Source organism: Protopterus annectens, chromosome 6.part0 (genome assembly GCF_019279795.1).
Source record: "Protopterus annectens isolate FY-2018-M chromosome 6.part0, PAN1.0, whole genome shotgun sequence".
Classification (NCBI taxonomy): Eukaryota; Metazoa; Chordata; order Ceratodontiformes; family Protopteridae; genus Protopterus; species Protopterus annectens.
The window spans coordinates 1,810,142,147-1,810,161,273 of record NC_056737.1 but is presented as its reverse complement, the minus strand read 5'-3'; the positions used below and the strand labels follow the sequence as shown (position 1 = coordinate 1,810,161,273).

Genomic DNA, 19,127 nt, shown 5'->3' with positions numbered 1-19,127 from the left:
GTTGGAACACTTTTTTGTATTTTTGCATTATTTGACAGTATGCTGTTCCATCTTTAATCCATAACAATAAACTGAGTGCTGATTTTCTGTATTCTTAGTCATGTATTACTGAAGCCATTATTTTATGCAATGAAGTGCCTGTCCCTGTGATCTCACCTACATTGGTGAGACCCAGAGAAAGTTTAAAACCAGGATACAAGTACGTACACACAATATTACAAATAATAAAGGCAGTTCTGTTGCTTTACATTATTACAAATACCATCATGCTGAGCCAACTGATACACACATTCGTATTTTACAACGATCTAATACTAATGTTAAAGATGGTGAAAGTATGAAACAAATATTGCAGCATAAAGAAGCAGTTTTTGCAATTAAATTTCATACTTTAACAACAAAGGGACTAGATTTGGATATGAACTGGAAATCACTTTAAGGCTAAATGTTTACCCTTATTTACTGATTTTAATTGTTATGCATTTTTAATTGGTGGATTCCAACTGTATTATTTAACTTGTGGTTTGGACTTGCTCTGATTTCCGACAGAAAGTCTGTGACCAAGGCACTAGGATCCTAGAATTTTTGAGATGTGGTTCTATTTTATGAAGTTGCTGTGCTTTCAATCAATTCCATCACCAACTATTAACTAGTTGGTTGTTCTTTGCTGATAGAAACCACACACTACAGCAAAAAGCAAACAGTCCTGTCAACTACAACTTCTTAAATCAGAAGTTCTCACTGTCATGTATCATTCAATTCCATGGTGTCAGTTCAAATCATTATTGCATTTCTCACTAGCTGAGGTAGAACTATACAAGAACAGTTCAGTGGAACCATGGAAGCCCCACGTCTATATTCTGCAGTCACTGCATTAAGGAAACAAACAAAATAAAAAAAAAACTGTTCATTTATCAGTTACTCCTTTTTCAATTTTTGCACACTGGGTTGGGGGGAGTCACTTCAACAGTGAGAACTATCTAGAGCCAATGCTCACACCTCTGGGTGGCTAGCCCCCTGCTGGAGTTGTTCTTCCATACAACACTTACAGCTATGGCCAACGTAGTGTCCAATCCACCTACTGCATGTCTTTGAAATGTGTCAGTACACCACAGCATCTAGGGAAAACTCACACAAACACAGGAAAGGCATGGAGACCCCACATAGAAGGCACGCTAGCCAAGAAATTAATTGGGGAACTTTTTGTTGTGAGGCAATAACACTACCCGCTGCTCCACTGTATCTATAAATTAAAGAAGCCATAAGCCTGGGAAAAACACCAAGTCAGTCTAGCAAAGCCCCCATCAGAGCAGAGACAGTGAAAAAGAACTAAAAAATACTAGCCAAAGATGCACTTTGATTAGGCACACAGTAGTGGAAAAGGGAATTCATCATCTTCTTTGTAGTGTTGAAAGGAGATGACACAATACTCAGTAAATCTATTATCACATCAACACAGCCCTGTAGTTTAAGAACTACTCACAGATATACTTTTTCTAACCAAAAATGAAAGAAAGACTAGTAACCCAACTAGTCAGGCTACAGCTAGGTTTCAGCACTGTTCTCCTCTTAAAGGAGAACCGCACCCACAGACTGAAAAAAAATGTTTATTTCATTATGTCTTGACTTTTCCTACATTTTAACACCACTTTTGGACTCTATATACTTTTTTATATATACTCCGAACAGTATTCTCAGTGCCCGTTACTTATTTTTCTTTCTAATGTGGCCAATTTTCATTCTTTTGTTATGCATGACTTGTAGTCCTTAAACCTGACTGACTAAAAGAATGAAGGGTATATGTGAAAACACATGTAAAGTCAATGCACTGACAGGAGCTTAGGAGCTTTGATTTTAAAGCCAAACACTGCATTGGGGGATACCTGGAGGTAGACTTAAAAAAATAATCAAGATGCTGGACCCCATGTGGGCAGATTCGAATTACAGTTAAAAATATAAAAAAAGTATATAGAGTGCAAAAGTAGTGTCAAAATGTAGGAAACATCAAGAAAATAAAATAAACATGTTTTTTTTTCAGTCTGTAGGCTCAGTTCTCCTTTAAAGCAGGGAAAACCTTTAAATCAAAATTAGAAAAAGCTGCACTTTTAAGGACTGAACTAGTAAACTGGTGTTTTGCAATGACAATAATAAAAAAAAAAAAAAAAAAAATCAGTAAATTTCTTTTAACACAACAAATGACACAAGGCTCAACTTCAGCTGTTTGTAGGTATGACTTTTAAGTACTTACCAGAGTAACTCCCATCTTCATATTCATGGATCACAAATAATGCAAAATATGCAGACAACTCTCGAGACAACCTTATCCTATGTGCTACAAGCTGAAACAATATATATAGATATGGGTAAGTGAGGCAATGAAAAAAAAAACATACCAATTTATATCATCCACAAATATAGCTCATTATTCAGGAAAATGCACATTTCTAGTATTGTTCACAAATCTGTGCTGCCTCATTCTAGGCCTGAATGTAATAAAACAGCAGCAGCTAAGAAGAAAAACGATAATGTCTAGACCACATCATATAACAAAAATATAGAAGACACTTGGAGGAAATACTTGCATGTAAGTAACAAACACATGCCTTACAAATTTCTAGATATAGCAAATAAGACCGGATTTTTCACAGGGCATAAATATAAGAAATCTGCCTGATAAACAAGAAAATACAGACAGTATCTGACAACAGAGTCTTCTTGCATGTCCACTAGGATACATTTTGTCACCTCTGTCATGGGTTCCAACAAAAATCAGTGATCAGGCTGTGGGTTGTGCATACAAGTGCTGCAGTTAGACTACGACTGAAGCCCAAGTGGTCCAAAAGAAACACAAGTGGGCAAGTACTGCACAAGAGCACCCCAGCACTACCAGTTTATACCTCATACCATGCTTTTCGGCCCCAAAACTTAGACTGAACCACAAAAGGAGGGGGAGTATCAATATTCGTCAAAGATACCCACAACTCCAGGTTGGTGGCACAGCACAAAGCATCAGAGACTATCCATGTGCAACTAACAGTGGGTAAAACTGCCTTCCAGTTTATAGCCTGCTACAGACCACCCTCCCAAACCCAGGAACCCCACTCGCCCTTCCTGAGAACACTGGAAAATATGAAGGTCTCTCCAAACACCATTATATTGGGCGACTTCAACTACCCAAACATAGACTGGGAGCATTACTCTAGCTCCAACACCCTAGCCCAAAGGATCCTAGAATTTATAAACTCAAATGCTATGGAAAGTACAGTTGTGTACACTTACCATAAATGTAGATGTTCGAGTGTCTTCACTGTTGCAGTCATGACTGTAGGGTTCTCCCCTGTCGGCAGGCAGTCCTCGGTCGGCCAGAATCCCAAAGCCTGGGTCTGGCGTCAGCTGTTCAGCCATGCTCCCTGACGTCAGAGCGCCAGGAGTACAAAGCTGACAGCCAACGCCATGTTCTCCAGTTTTTCTTGCCCCAGATGTCAGAAGTTCCAAAATAAGTAAGGTCCCATACCCTTTGCAAATACACCTCAGAAGAAGGGTGAAAAAAGGAACCACACAAAAGAAAAATTAAGAGGGGACAGGAGGGAGGGGAACCCAGACTGCAACAGTGAAGACACTCTAACATCTACATTTATGGTAAGTGTACACAACTGTACTATGTTCATCGTGTTTCACTGTTGCAGTCATGACTGTAGGGTAGAATCCCAAAGCAGAAAGAAAGGGAGGTGGTCATAAAGTAGAGGGGGTGGCTTATAAGGCCCTGCAAGACTGCAGAAGCAAAGCCTGCCCTAGACTTAGAGTAGAGAGGTAGATTGTAGTGCTTGGAAAAAGTATGCACTGAACTCCAAGTTGCAGCTTCCAAAATGTCTTTGGTAGGAACTCCCCTGAGGAAGGCAGCTGAAGTGGCAGCAGCTCTGGTAGAGTGAGTCCTTATACTCCCTGGGATTTGCTTTCCATGGTGTGAATAGCAAAATCTGATTCCATGAGCAATCCATTTAGAAATGGTCTGTTTTGAAATGGCTTTACCTTGGGAACTTGAAGCATAAGAAACAAACAATTGCTCTGATTTCCTGATGTCCTTGGTTCTGTCCAGGTAAAAACGTAGTTGTCTGTGTACATCCAAGGAATGTAAGATCCTTTCCCCTTTATTTTGAGGAGTGGGGAAAAAATTTAGCAAGTGAATAGTTTGATTTAAAGCCACTTTGGAAACCACCTTAGGCATGAAAGTAGGATTAGTCCTTAAAGACACCCTGTCTTGATGAAAAATAATATAAGGTTCCACAGCCATAAGAGCTTGCAACTCAGAAACCCTCCTGGCAGAGGTCCGAGCTAAAAGGATGGCTGTCTTCCAAGATAAAAACTTGATGTCAGATGAGGCAGCAGGCTCAAAAGGAGGTAAGGTGAGCTTTTCCAAAACATAGTTAAGATCCCAAGCAGGAATGGGAGGAGATCTAGGGGGCCTTAAGTTCTTAGCTCCTCTGAGAAATTGTCTCATGAGCTGGTGGGAAAAGATAGGAGGGTCTGTATTATAATGAGCAGAAATAGCAGAGGCGTGTATCTTTATGGAAGAGAAAGAGAGACCCTTATGTAAAAGGTCTGACAGGTAAAGTAAAATCTGAGGAATGTTAGGAATAAGAGGATCAGAATCCTGAGCCTGCATCCAGGAACAAAATCTTTTCCATTTTCCTGCATAAGATGTTCTACTGCTAGGACGTCTGGCTTCTAAAATAACATCCATAACCTGCTTGGGTAGGAGAGAATGAATCAAAGATCCTGGATTAACCAGGCCGCCAGGCTGAGAGTTTTTACATGGGAGTGTAGAATCTGACCCTGGTGTTGGGACAGAAGGTTCGGAATCTGTGGTAAAACCCAGGGTGGCTCTAGACAAAGGTTTCTCAGTGTTGGGTACCAAAACTGTCGAGGCCAATTTGGGGCCAGCAAGATTATCATCTTGGGCTTGTCCTGCTTGATCTTTAGTAATACCCGTGGAAGAAGAGGAAGAGGCAGAAAGGCATATCCCGAGAGGTTTCTCCAACTGAATGATAGAGCATCCACTTTCCAAGCTTGATCGTGGAAAGCCCTGGTGCAAAAAATTTGTAGTTGATGATTGAGGTGGGATGCAAAGAGGTCTATGTGAGGACATCCCCAGACTGCTGTAATCATCTTGAATATGTCAGAGTCCAACATCCATTCGTGTGGATCCGAAAGGTTTCTGCTTAGACTGTCTGCCAGGAGGTTTTGCTTCCCTGGTAGAAACTGTGCTTGAAGGCCCAGATTGCAAGCTACAGCTGTGTTCCAAAGATCCATGGCTAGTCTGCAAAGGGGATAGGAATGAGATCCCCCTTGCTTGTTTATATACCACATAACTGTGGTGGTGTCTGTCCGTATCAGTAGTTGTCCTGGTTGTAGAAGATTCCTGAAGGCCAATAGAGCTTTCTGAATGGCTAACATTTCCTTTAAATTGATATGCAGGTGCTTCTGATCCTTTGTCCAAAGGCTCTGCAGACAGTTGCCCCGAAAATGGGCTCCCCATGCATAATCTGAGGTGTCCGTGGTTAGAATCGGAGTGGCAGGAGGCAGACAGAAGGGTTTTCCTTTGTTTAGAGTACATGCCTTGGACCACCAAAAAATTCCTTTTGAAGACAAGGCAGGACGGAGATCAGTATGTCTAGACTGTGACAATGCTGAGACCATACACTTTTTAGATACCATTGTATTTTCCTCATATGTAGTCTTGCATATGGTACGAGAAGGATGCAGGAGGCCATGTAACCCAGAGCCTGCAGGAATTTCCTTGCAGATAGCCGAGTTGTAGTTGCCAAGGTTTTGAAAGTTGAAGCCAGCTGTAACTGTTTTTCGTATGTCAGAAATGCCATCTGGGTTGTTGTGTTTAGAGAAGCGCCTAGAAAAATTATCTGTTGTGAGGGTGTCAAATCTGACTTTTTTATGTTTACAGTGAATCCCAGGAACTTGAGAAGATTATGAACAAACTGTAGATGCTGGAGTAAGACATCCTTGCTGTCTGCCTGAATAAGACAGTCGTCCAGATAAGGGTAAATTTGAATTCCCTTGAGTCTACAATAAGCTACTACTGGAGCCAGGCACTTGGTAAAGACCCTGGGCACAGTAGACAATCCAAAGGGCAGCGCAGAGAATTGGTAGTGCCTCGATCCTGCCTTGAACCTGAGGTATTTTCTGCGTTCCTGTCTGATGGGAATGTGTAAATATGCTTCTTTTAAATCCAAAGTTACCATCCATGCATTTTTGGTCAGCATTGGGAGTAGCTGCTGTAGAGTAAGCATCTTTCTTAAATTTTGGTATCTCTAGAAAAGTGTTCAAGACTGACAGATCCAGAATGGGTCTTCATGAATTTTGCTTCCTGGGGACTAGAAAGAGCCTTGAGTAAAAACCTTGTCCCATCTCTGAAAGTGGAACTAGTTCTATGGCTTTCATAGCCAAGAGAGCTTCCACCTGGTTTAATGCCTCTGACCATTGATGTTTTGGAAGATCTGGCCATCCACTTGGCCTTGGTGGGGTATGAAAATGGAATTTGTAACCTCTTGAAACCACATCCAGAACCCACTTGTCTTGGGTTATACGAGTCCAATTTAGATGAAAAAGAAAGTTTTCCTCTGAGAGGGGCTTCCAGGCAAGAAGTTCCTGCAGCCCAACAGAGGGAGTCATTGAGTCTGTTTTCTATGAGCTTGCGACCTGTCTTCTCCTCCCCTAGGGGTGGAAGCAGTCCACTGTCTTGGTCTATAAGAGGCTTGCGTTTGAGGCCTACCTCGGGGGCGTCTATATCTACCCCTCTGAGGCCTGTCTGAATTGGGAAAGGACCAATTTTTTGTAGGCCAATTCCTGCTAAATCTGGGTGGCTGTACTTGTAAGAAATCTTTAACTGTTTGCATGGACTTTGCCTTGTCCTCCATCTTTTTAATCACGTCTTCAGCTTTAGATCCAAATAAAACATTATGCTGAACAGGAGCATCCAATAATTTAGCCTTTACCTGATCTGGCAAATTTTGTTCCTTTAACCATGCATGCCTTCTAATTACTGTGCCAGAGGCAGCAGCCCTACAAGAAGCCTCCAAGGCATCAAATCCACAGTGTAAACCATGCTTCCCAACTTGTTCAGTGGCATGCAATAAGTCATGTAGTTCTTTATCATCTGCACAGTCGGAAATGGAAGTTAGCTTTTGCTTTAAAACAGACAGGAGAAATTGCTGGTATTTCAGCATATGAAACTGACAGTTTAAAGCCCTAATAGATAAAGTAGCAGAAGTGTACACTTTTTTGCCCCATCTTTCTAAAGATAGTACAGTTTTGTACCTACCATAAATGTAGATGTTCGAGGATTCCCTTGCTGCAGTCCTGACTATTGGGTATAGTCCGCGTCCCAGTCGGCCCGAATACCAGAGTATAAGGCTGACGTCGGTCATGGCGCCTTAGACTGACGTCAGTACGTCAGGGTACTAATGCGCATGACCGACGTCATTTCCTCAGTCTTTTCTTGCCCCAGATGTCAGAAGACCCAAAAAGACAAGTCCCAAAAACAACCTGCACCAATAAACATGTACAATATATACAGCAATATATACAAAAAATATAAGCATGTAAACTCACCTACACAACCACCCTGAAACACAGAGGGAAGGAGGGAGTTGGACTGCAGCAAGGAATCCTCGAACATCTACATTTATGGTAGGTACAAAACTGTACTATGTTCTTCGTCTTCCCTTGCTGCAGTCCTGACTATTGGGTAGAATCCCAAAGCAGAGGTAAGGGAGGCTGGCAAATTATAAAGTAGCAGGAGCTGACAACATGCCTTGTAAAACAGCTGTGGCAAAACCAGCTCTAGTCTTAGAGTATATAGGCAGGTGATAATGCCTAGAGAAAGTATGCACTGAACTCCAAGTAGCTGCTTCCAGAATATCCTTAGTTGCCACCCCTTAGAAATGCTGTTGAAGTGGCAGTAGCCCTAGTGGAATGAGGCCTAATCCCAGCTGGAACCTCTTTGCCATGATGGGAATAACAAAATGCAATGCAAAAGCCAATCCACCTAGAAATAGTTTGTTTTGACACAGGCTTGCCCTGTGAACTCAAAGCAAAAGAAACAAGTAACTGCTGAGACTGCCTAAAATCTTTAGTCCTGCTCAAATAATAACGCAATTGCCTGTGTACATCTAAAGTGTGCAAAATCTTTTCCCCTTTATTTTGAGGATCTGCAAAAACGTAGGCAAATGAATAGTTTGGTTTAAAGCCACACTAGAAACCACCTTAGGCATAAAGGAAGGATTAGTACGTAATGATACCCTGTCCTTATGGAAAATCAAAAGGGCTCTACTGCCATAAGGGCCTGCAACTCAGACACCCTTCTTGCAGAAGTAATAGCCAACAGAAAAGCAGTCTTCCATGACAAATATTTCAATTCAGCAGTAGCTGCAGGCTCAAAAGGTTGTAGAGTAAGTTTTTCCTACACAAAATTGAGTTCCCAAGCAGGAGTAGGAGCTCTGGGGTCTTATATTCTTTGCCCCTCTAAGAAACTGCTTGAACAAAGGATGCGAAAACAAAGGTGGGTCACAATCATAGTGAGCTGAAATTGCTGCAGCATGAATCTTTATGGAAGAGAAGGACAAACCTTTGTCCAATAATTCAGTAAGATATTGAAGAGCCACACTCAAATTAGGCTCTGAAATCTCCAAATTCTTTGCTGTACTCCAAAATAAAAATCTCTTCCATTTTTCTGCGTACACTCTCCTAGTACTAGGCCTTCTAGCTTCCATAATCACATTTAAAACTTGTTGAGGAAGCTGAGACCTACCGCTTCAACACAGAATATGCCAAGCTGTGAGATGAAGAGATTGAAGCTTGACATTGAGCAGATGACCGTCCTTCTGAGATAACAGATGAGGAATCAGAGGTAAAGGCCATGGAGGCTTCTTTACAAGACTCCTTAGAAGTGGGTACCAGTGTTGCGAGGCCAATCTGGAGCTATCAAAATCATCCTTGGCCTGTCTTGTCTGACCTTTAGTAATACCTTTGGAAGAAGAGGTAGAGGTGGAAAGGCATAGACATGAAGGTTTTTCCAACTGAAAGACAGAGCATCCACTTTCCAAGCTGTGTGATGAAACCCCTTTGTGCAATACTTTGGCAGCTGGTGGTTTAGTGGAGAAGCGAACAGATCTATGTCTGGAGTTCCCCATGACACTGTCAATTTCTGAAATACATGAAGATCCAGTTTCCACTCGTGGGGATCCATGATTTGTCTGCTTAATACATCTGCTAGGAGTTCTGTGCTCCTGGCAGAAACCTTGCCTGAAGAGTCAGTTGCAGGCTTAACGCAGTCTCCCATAAAATCATTGCTTGCCTGCATAGAGGATAAGAATGTGTTCCCCTTGCTTGTTGATGTACCACATGACAGTTGTGTTGTCTGTCAGAATCAACACCTGCCCTGGAAGAAGTAACTCCTTGAGCCATCAATGCAAACTGGACTGCTAACATCTCCTTCATGTTGATATGTAGATGCTGTAGTCTGGCAGGCCACTTGTCTTGTATCCACTTTCCATTTAGATGAGCTCCCCAAGCAGTGTCCGAGGCATCTGTCGTTAAAATCTGACTCGCCTCTGGCCGGGTCACAGAGAGTCCCTTGTTTAGGTGACATTCCTGAGCCCACCACAAGAATTCCTTTTGAAGGCAAGGTATTATTTGAATGACAGTGTCCAAATCTTGGCAGTGCTGTGTCCATACATTTTGAGATACCATTGCAGCTTCCTCATATGCAGTTTGGCATTGGGAAGCACCAGAATACAAGATGCCATGAACCCTAATGCTTGAAGGACTGTCCTTGCAGTCAGCACGGACTGATGAGATAGTTGATGGAAGTAAAGTGACAGACTCTTTTGTTTGTCCGGGGTTAAAAGGCCATCTGGGCTGCTGTATTCAGTCTCACACCCAGAAAGCACATGTCTTGAGAGGGTACTAGACTGGACTTTATTTCGTTCACAGAATACCCTAGGCATCTTAGCACTGCTATGACATATTCCAGATGCTGTAGAAGGTGTTCCTTTTCTTGAGCCAGAATCAGGCAGTCGTCCAAGTAAGGATAGATTTGAATGCCTTGAAGCCTGAAGTAAGCTATCACTGGAGCCAGAACCTTTGTGAATACTCTGGGCGCAGTAGATAAGCCAAAGGGCAATGCAGAGAACTGATAATGAAAATCTCCAGTTGAAACCGCAGATATTTTCTGCAACTTAGCCTTATAGGCACATGAAGGTAAGCTTCCTTGAGATCCAAAGTTACCATCCAGTGATCCTTGCCCAGCAGAGGTAACAGTTGCTGTAACGTCAACATCTTGAACTTGGGAATGTCCAGATAAGTGTTGAGGATAGATAAATCCAAAATTGGTCTCCACGTGTTCCCCTTCTTTGGTACTAGGAACAGGCGAGAATAAAATCGAAGCCCCTTTCTGATACAGGGACTGGCTGAATGGCCCCTATCTGGAGTAACTGAGAAACTTGCTTGTGAGCCTCTTTTCTTTGTGGAGGAGGAACATCTGGCATGCCTTTGAAAGGGGCATTGTGTGGAAATAAAATCTGTAACCGTGATGAATGATATCCAGCACCCATCTGTCTTGAGTGATTAAATCCCAATTTTCTTTGAACAGAGACAATCTTCCTCCCAAAGGAGCTGCCAGACGAGAGTCCACTGGCAGCTGAAAAGGCAGGTCATTGGTTCTGCTTACGAAAGGACTGACCCCTGCCCTCACCAGAAGTCTGAGCAGGTGAACTGTCTGATCTAGGCCTAAACGAACCTAGAGCCCTGCCCCTACCACGTCTAGACCTACCCCTAGACTGGGAACCATAAGCAGGATATGTCCACCCCTTAGCAGGCCAATTTCTACTAAACTTCGGAGGCTGCACCTGCAAAATCTTTAACAGTCTGCATAGACTTAGCTTTGTCCTCCATTTTCTTTAAAACTGCTTCCACAGGCGGTCCAAACAACACATCAGACTGTAAAGGAGCATCCAAAATCCTGGTCTTAACATGCTCAGCTAAATTCTGATCCTTCAACCAGGCATGTCTGCGAAGAACAGAACTAGTAGCAGCCACCCTCGAGGAGGCCTGAACAGCATCAAAACCACACTGCAAAGAATGCTTACCCACTTGTTCAGACACATGAACCAAATCCAGCAATTCTTTACACTCAATACCTTCCGCCAAAGCATCCACCTTAGATTTCAATTGTGAAAGGAGATAATTCTGATATTTCAGCATATGAAACTGACAATTCAACGCCCTCATGGCTAGAGTGGAAGAAGTATATACTTTCTTACCCCACCTATCCAAAGCCCTTGCCTCTTTATCAGAGGGTACAGGATTTTTAACCACAGAAGCTTTAACACCTTTAGGCCCCTGAGAAACAGTTTCTGGGTCCGCCCTGGGACTCTTAAACAAATACTTATGAGCTTGGCACCCTATAATACCTATCAGGCTTAACAGGAGCAGGAGGCAAGAGTCAGGGATCAGAGAAGCCTCTGCAAAACATCCTCCACCACATTCAACACAGGAGGAATAGCTAAGGGCCTATGCTGAGGCAAAACAAGAATTCCCTAAGCCTTTTTCTGGAGTCAGAGTAATCTTGGCCTTCCCATTTAAAGTGCTCCCTCATGGAGTGAAGAGTCTCTGAAAATGAAAAATCCTCAGGAGGAGAAGCTGAAGGAGTGGAATCATCCACATCAGAATCAGAATAAGTAGGAAACTCTTGCAAGTCTTCCACAGAAGACTCTGAAGCCTGTGAACACTGTTCAAAACTATCAAACTCCTGTTCCACCCTAGGCCTCTTATCAGGTGGGGGCATAGAACCTCTAATCAGAGTAATCAAATCTTCTGCCATTTTAAGCATATGTTTCTTAGGCACAGAGCCGAAATGCTAGGAGAAGCCCCACAGAAGCTGAACTTGGCCTACCTCTAAAAGAAGCTTTGGCAACAGAAGGAGAGGCCCTAACTACCTTGGGAAGAGAGGGAAGAACAGTTACCTGAGAAGCCCCCTCAGCCTGGCCTACCTCCTGAGAGGGCACATCCTGTAACAGTAAAGTATCTGCCTGAGACTCCATAGAAACTCCTGGCAAAACCACTGGCTCCCCTGAGCCTTCTAAAGGACCGATGTCCGGGACTGCCGGTTCCTCACCCCTAGGCTTCACTGTTTTGTCCTTGCGCTTCTTGGAAGAAGCAGGCATCGGAGCATCCGACGGCATATTGTAATTGCAACGCTTCCCAAACACTAACCTAGCACAATCAAGCCTCCTCTTAATAGTGCGCTTGTTAAATCTAGCACAAGAGCGGCAACCAACAACGTCGTGCTCAGGCCCTAAACAAGGTATACACAATGTATGATAATCCCTATGCGGTATCTGTTTCCCACAAGAAATACAGTTATTCACTTTTTCTGACATCCGGTTAAATACTGAGGCAAGAAAAAACCAAAATGTTCCCCAACGGGGTACTTAGCCAACTCTGTTTCGGTCTGAAACTCCGGTTTCGGAAAATCTCAGAACGCCAACCTGCACTCGCAAAATTGCTTCTGCATCGGACCATGCGGCAAAAAAGACTGAGGAAATGACGTCGGTCATGCGCATTAGTACCCTGACGTACTGACATCAGTCTAAGGCGCCATGACCGACGTCAGCCTTATACTCTGGTATTCGGGCCGACTGGGACGCGGACTATACCCAATAGTCAGGACTGCAGCAAGGGAAGACGAAGAACATCAGGAATCCTTCTCAGTGGGAATGGGGTTTTTAGCAGAAGCGGCCTTAACGCCCTTAGGACCCTGAGAAATGGTTTCAGGGTCAGCAGTAGGGTTCTTGAATAAAAACTGGTGTGAATCAGGAACCCTATAATATTTGTCTGGCTTAACAGGAGCTGGAGGAAAAGAGTCAGGAGTTAAGTTAGCCTCCGAAAAAGCATCATCCACAATATCCAAAATAGGAGGAATAGCCAGGGGCCTATGATGGGGAAGAAGAAGAAAATCCCTTAGTCTTTTCTTAGATTGCGAGTACTCCTGTCCTTCCCAGTGGAAATGTTCCCTCATTTCATGCAAAGTTTCCCCAAAAGAGAAATCCTCAGGGGGAGAAGCTGAAGGAATGGATTCCTCAGCATCAGAATCCTCATAAGGAGGGAAAGAATATTTCTGGTCAGAAGAAAAAACAGAAGAAACAGAAGCCTGATCAGAGGAGTCATAATAAACTTCCTGCCTTGGCCTTTTATCTGGAGGGGGATGTGAACCCCTAATCATAGTAAGTAAGTCCTCCGCCATTTTAAGTAACTGCTTCTGAGACTTGGGAGCCGGATCAGAAGAGGCCTGGGTTGCAGTCTTTGATTTGGAAGGAGTCTTTGCCTTTGTCTTTGGCTTTGCCTTTATAAGAAGATGAGTAGGCCTGAAAACCCTTTCGGAAGCCGGTACCTGCATAGCGGCTCCGGACCCATCCGAAGGAGCATTGCCGAAGGTCCAACTGAAATATTCAAAGGCCTAGTTGGCTCCTCGTGGGAGTCCGTTTCGGCTATCGGTTCCGAAATGGCCGACGACAGGGGCTGCAAAAGCACCTCACTGATGACGGCCGAACCTGAAGCTGGCTCCGCTTGTGCAATATAGTCTGATTTGGACCTTGGAGGCCTGTCTTTGTCCTTGCGTCATTTATGAACTCCAGTAGCCGGAACCGTATCCAACGACATTTTGTAATTAAAATGCTTACCGAAGTAATGAAAAGCAAACTCGTACCTTCGTTTAATAGTACGTTGATTGAATCTAGCACAAAACTGACAACTAGCTACGTCATGGTCAGGGCCTAAGCAAGGAATACAGTAAGAATGAAAATCCTTATGAGGTATTTGCTTCCCACATGAAATACAATTATTAACTTTTTCTGACATCGGACTGGAGAAAGAAAAAAGTTTCCCCAATGGGGTACTTCGCTTTGAGTAGGAGAAGAAAGTCTTCGGACTGAAGTTTGATTAGAAAAAATTGTCAGGAGTCAGCCGACCGGCACTTGCGAACTGCTATCACCGCACGGCAAGAAAGACTGGAGAACATGGCGTCGGCTGTCAGCTTTGTACTCCTGGCGCTCTGACGTCAGGGAGCATGGCTGAACAGCCGATGCCGGACCCAGACTTTGGGATTCTGGACGACCGAGGACTGTCTGCCGGCAGGGGAGAACCCTACAGTCATGACTGCAACAGTGAAACACGATGAATATCAACTTGTTACCACTCCCACAAGAGGGGAAAACATACTGGACCTGATCATCACCAACATGGGGACTCTATGCTCCAGACCAGAAGTGTATCCCTCATTGGTAAGATCAGACCATAAACTAAACTCACTGGATATTCACATCCCGACTCCACCCCCTACCCTGAAAACCACAGTGAAAAACTTCTCTAAAGCAAATTTCACACTCCTCAAAACTGAGGTGGAATCCTTCAAAGCCCCCAGGCCTGTGGAAAATACGGCCCAGACCGCAGAATCCTTTATAAACGCATTCTATGAACACCTTCAGGAATGCATGGATCATGCAATCCCAAATAAAACCAAGACCCAATCCTCCAAAGGAAGATGTCCTGTCTGGTGGACCCCAGCCATAAATAAACTATACAATAGAAGGAGGCAGCTACTACATGATAGAGCAAAATCCCAAAAAGGGAAGGCATCTCTGATCAGTATTAGCAAAAAACTACGGGCACTCATAAAATTGTCTAAGGCCAGCTTCGAGAGAAAAATTGCACAGGACACTAAGGATAATCACAAGGCTTTCTTTAGTTATGTTAGGAACCTGGGTGGGAATTCCCAGATATGCTCAGAATTAGTCCAAAATGACAAAAAATACACCGAACCCACAGACATTGCCAACATCCTAGCTGACAGGTTCAGCGCAAACTTCTTCCCACCAAAAGGGCAAATATCTATCCCAGCAGAGTGCTGCCCCCCTGACATCTCAGATGCACAGGTAAGAGCTGCCCACTCCAAAGCAAAAAACACAGTATCAATGGGACCAGACGGTGTCCCGGGCTGCGTCCTACATGAACTCTTTGAAGAGCTAAACCTAAACATAAAACTACTGTTCAATCTCAGCCTTACTACAGGATATGTACCCAAAGAGTAGTGTACAGCAACAGTGGTCCCTCTCCACAAAGGTGGTGCCTCAACGGATCCTGGAAACTATCGCCCCATAAGCCTGACTAGCTTGGTCTGCAAAGCTATGGAAAGGATCATCATGGACCTCATAAATAAAGATATTGGGGACCTACAGACACTGGATCCTACCCAGTTCGGCTTTGTTAAGGGCAGATCCTGCCTCTTAAACCTAGTTGATTTCTTTGAAACAGTCACCAAGGCTATTGACGAGGGGAAGGTGGTCCACACAGCCTACCTGGACCTCGCAAAAGCCTTCGATACAATACCCCACTCGGGCATTATAGATAAGCTCACCAGCTTAAATATAAACCCCTATGTCACTAGATGGGTTGCAAACTGGCTCAAGGACAGAACCCACATGATTAGAATTGCTGGAGCTATGTCAGACTCCAAACCAGTTACAAGTGGCGTCCCACAAGGCTCAGTCCTCGGACCTCTTGTTCGGTATATATTTCTCGGAGGTACAGGCCAACACAGAAGGACTGTGGCTGACCAAGTTCGCAGATGACTGCAAACTGGGCACCATAATCAACTCTCCAGCCGACACAAGCATCCTTCAAAAGGGCCTCATAGAAACAGACAACTGGTGCCAGAGCCATGGCCTCAAGCTAAATGCCAAAAAGTGTATAGTCATCCCCTTTGGCAAAAACAAAGTGCCCACAAATTACCACATAGGTGGTAATCCATTAAGTACAGAAGAATTAATTAGGGACCTGGGGACCCAAGTTGATAGCAATCTCTCATTTGACAACCACGTGGCCTAAGTGGTTAGAAAAACATTTTGTATAGCCCACCTAATCATGAAGGGATTCACATCTAGATCAGGGGAGGTGATCGTGCCTCTTTACTCATCCCTCATCAGGCCCATAATTGAGTACAATGCCCCTTTTGGGATGTACCTTACCAGACACTGGCAGCAACTGGAAAGACTCCAAAAGTACCTCACCAGGAGGATCAAAGGGCTCAAACAGATGCCATATGCTGCCCAGTTAAAGAAACTCCAGCTCTACTCAGTGGCATACCGCCTGCTCAGAGGCGATCTGTGCCTGACGTATAAAGCCATGTCCAACCCGGAATTAATGGACATGCTGCACCTCAGAAAATCCAAATCCCATCGAGCTACACGCTCGAGAGACTTGAACCTCAGCACTGAAATAAATAGGACATGCTGGCGGGACAGATTCCTAACCCAGTGGCTCCCTTCACTCTGGAATAAAATCCCAGTCCAGGTTAGGCAGAGTCCCTCATTGACTCTCTTCAAGAGGAATCTTGATGAGTGGATGGGAGATCATAGGTTTAACCCGGGTATCACTTCTGTGTCACTGTTAGAGGCACAGTATACTAACCTCGAAAAAGGGCATAGCAAAATTAATTTAAAATGGGTGGTGAAAGCCAAACACACTCTGGCTAGGCTTATAAATGCCCTAGGGCAGATAGCCTAGTATGAACCTATGAACCTATCACCGTCAGTAACGGGTACCATTAGAAATTATCCTTGTGTCTCCAAATGGTTTTACTGATATGCTACTTTCTTGTCATATGTTGTGTTGAAAAACAAATTTATTTTTTTTTTCAAATAGAAATTTTATTGATTTTAACACATATATATATATATATATATCACACTATCACAACAAAAAGCGGATTAATCAAGAACAGCAATACAGAAGAGATCCAAAACATAACATATAATACACTATTATACATATGTGCTGATAAGAACAGAAAAATCACTGCAAAAAAAGAAAATCTCTAAATGCAAATCTAGCTAGAAAAGGATAGATATAATACACACAGACTGCAATTCACCCTGATCAATATTCGGATATCAGGAAAAAGGGGAAAATTAAATATCAAACTCAAACTTGAGCCCTTTTCAATAAGGACACGGGTAACGGGGAGGAACAAAGGGGTTAAAAGGCCTATAGCTGGAGCAGGGATGTGATATTAGGGACATATAGCAAACTGTTGTTAATCATCAGTCAGGAGTTCAAATATAAAGTTCCAAAATTTCTGATATAAGGTCCATTTACAAGGGTTAGTTAGTAAAAGTTTCTGAGAAGTAATGTATTTGATAGCCAATTCCTTAAAACCCCTCCAGGACAACTTGGAGCGATCTAGCCAGTGTTTAGTAATGTAAAATTTGACCAAAAGGCAAAGTGTAATTAGGGCATGGAATTTGAGTTTTGGTATGTTAAGGCTGGTAACATGTAATAATGCCATTTCCCAGGACAGGGTTGATTTGTGGTAACCCATTTTGTCAAGCCTTACCTTGAGAGAGCACCAGATACTATGGGAGTATCTACAGAACCACAAAATATGAATAACATCTGCATATGGATAAGAGCAACAGGAACATGGTGGATACATTCGAATCAAATTTGTTTAAGTGGACTGGAGTGAAATATAAATTATTTGTAACCATAAATTGTGTATAGGTAAGTTTTTTAAAAGGTGAGAACAGAAGGGTAGATTTAATAGCTAAAAGTTTCTGCTCCATTGAGAAGTTAGACCCTTGGCAATGCCAGTAATCTGCAAAGATAATTTTTCCCTGAAGTAAAGTTGAAGACATGGTTTTATAAGACACGGACAACATATTTTTCTTGCTGACTAAATTCTGCAGTAGGTTGGCCACTAAGTCACAATCAGTGTCAGTGCTGGAATAACTTTGAAGTACTGGTGCAATAATCTCCCTTATTTGCCTCAAAATAATGATATATTTTTTAGGCAAATAAAGTGATTTGAAGATCTGTTAGGAAAAGGTGACTGTGTTTATGAATATCCCGTAGATTGAATTCCTTGATTAAAGGGTAGTTAACCAAACTGATCATTTTGCAGTTAAGATTCAGATCAAGATGGATGGGCTAGAAGAGGAGAAGTGCATTTTCTAGATTAAGGGATTGGAATAACTCCTGAAAAGTTTTTATTATAGCGTTTAAGGAATAATGGATTTTTAGTTTCTTGAGGTTTGATTTGCTTAAAAAAGGAAGAGCTTTTGGGTTAAGATTATTATTTATGGCATGATTATATCACGTTTTGACCCAAAGAGGAGTCCAAATAGCAGAGTTTGATTGATGATTGGCGACTGTAATTATCCTATTAGCATGTATGATTCTGTAATACAAATGGAGATAAGTCTTTGATAAGATACTCTTACCGCCTTAGGGTGCCATATAAATTTTGCGAAGGCTTTGTGCACTCTGTTAAAGAAAAGATTAGGAGTAGGGGAGACAGATGCATTGAGATAATAGAGGAGCTTTGGAAGAATATTAATTTTAATGATAGAAGTTTTAGCTAATATAGGGAGTTTCAACTGTTGCCATCTTGACATGTCTTGTGAAATAGATAACCAAGTTTTTAATAAATTAGAATGCAGAATGGAAGAAGGGGGATCATATGAAACTCCTAAATATCTGAGGGAGTATACCATGTGAAAAGATGAATCTGGAAAGAGATTATGTCTAGGTGCTAACAGGTTGAACGGGAAAATAAAGGATTTGTTTTGGTTAATTTGGTAATCTAAAATATAGGCAAAGGTATTCAGAGAATCAACTAGTTTCTTGGTATCAGACAAGGGATGTTCAAAGTAAAGATTCAGATCATCTGCAAAGGCAGTCAAACTAGTACGGGTGTTGAAAATTTTGGGGAATGAATGATAGGTTCTCTGCAAAATATATAAGAAGGGTTCTAAATATAGGTTAAACAGAAGAAGGGATAGAGGGCACCCCTGCCTAGTACCATTTGAAATTTTTATTGGTTGAGAATATTGCTTGTTTATAATAAAGGCTTGTGTAAGAGCTCTTATATAAAGTTTTAGTAATGTTGACAAATTCAGGGGGAATGTCAAAAAAGGACAATACCGTGAACAGAAAGTTCCAATTGACCCAATCAAAAGCCTTGCATGCATCTAAAATCATTGTATATCTAGGGTTTC

The 19,127-nt window shown here is 42.6% G+C and overlaps 1 protein-coding gene across 1 annotated transcript in view; it reads right to left on the bottom strand.

The window, feature by feature from the left end:
• SNX31 (sorting nexin 31) overlaps positions 1 to 19,127 on the bottom strand; it is a 553,376-nt gene that overhangs the window by 330,242 nt on the left and 204,007 nt on the right. The window contains exon 4 of the mRNA XM_044073704.1: positions 2,249 to 2,339. Within this exon, the coding sequence (XP_043929639.1) occupies positions 2,249 to 2,339 (91 nt within the window). The remainder of the gene's footprint in view (positions 1 to 2,248; positions 2,340 to 19,127) is intronic.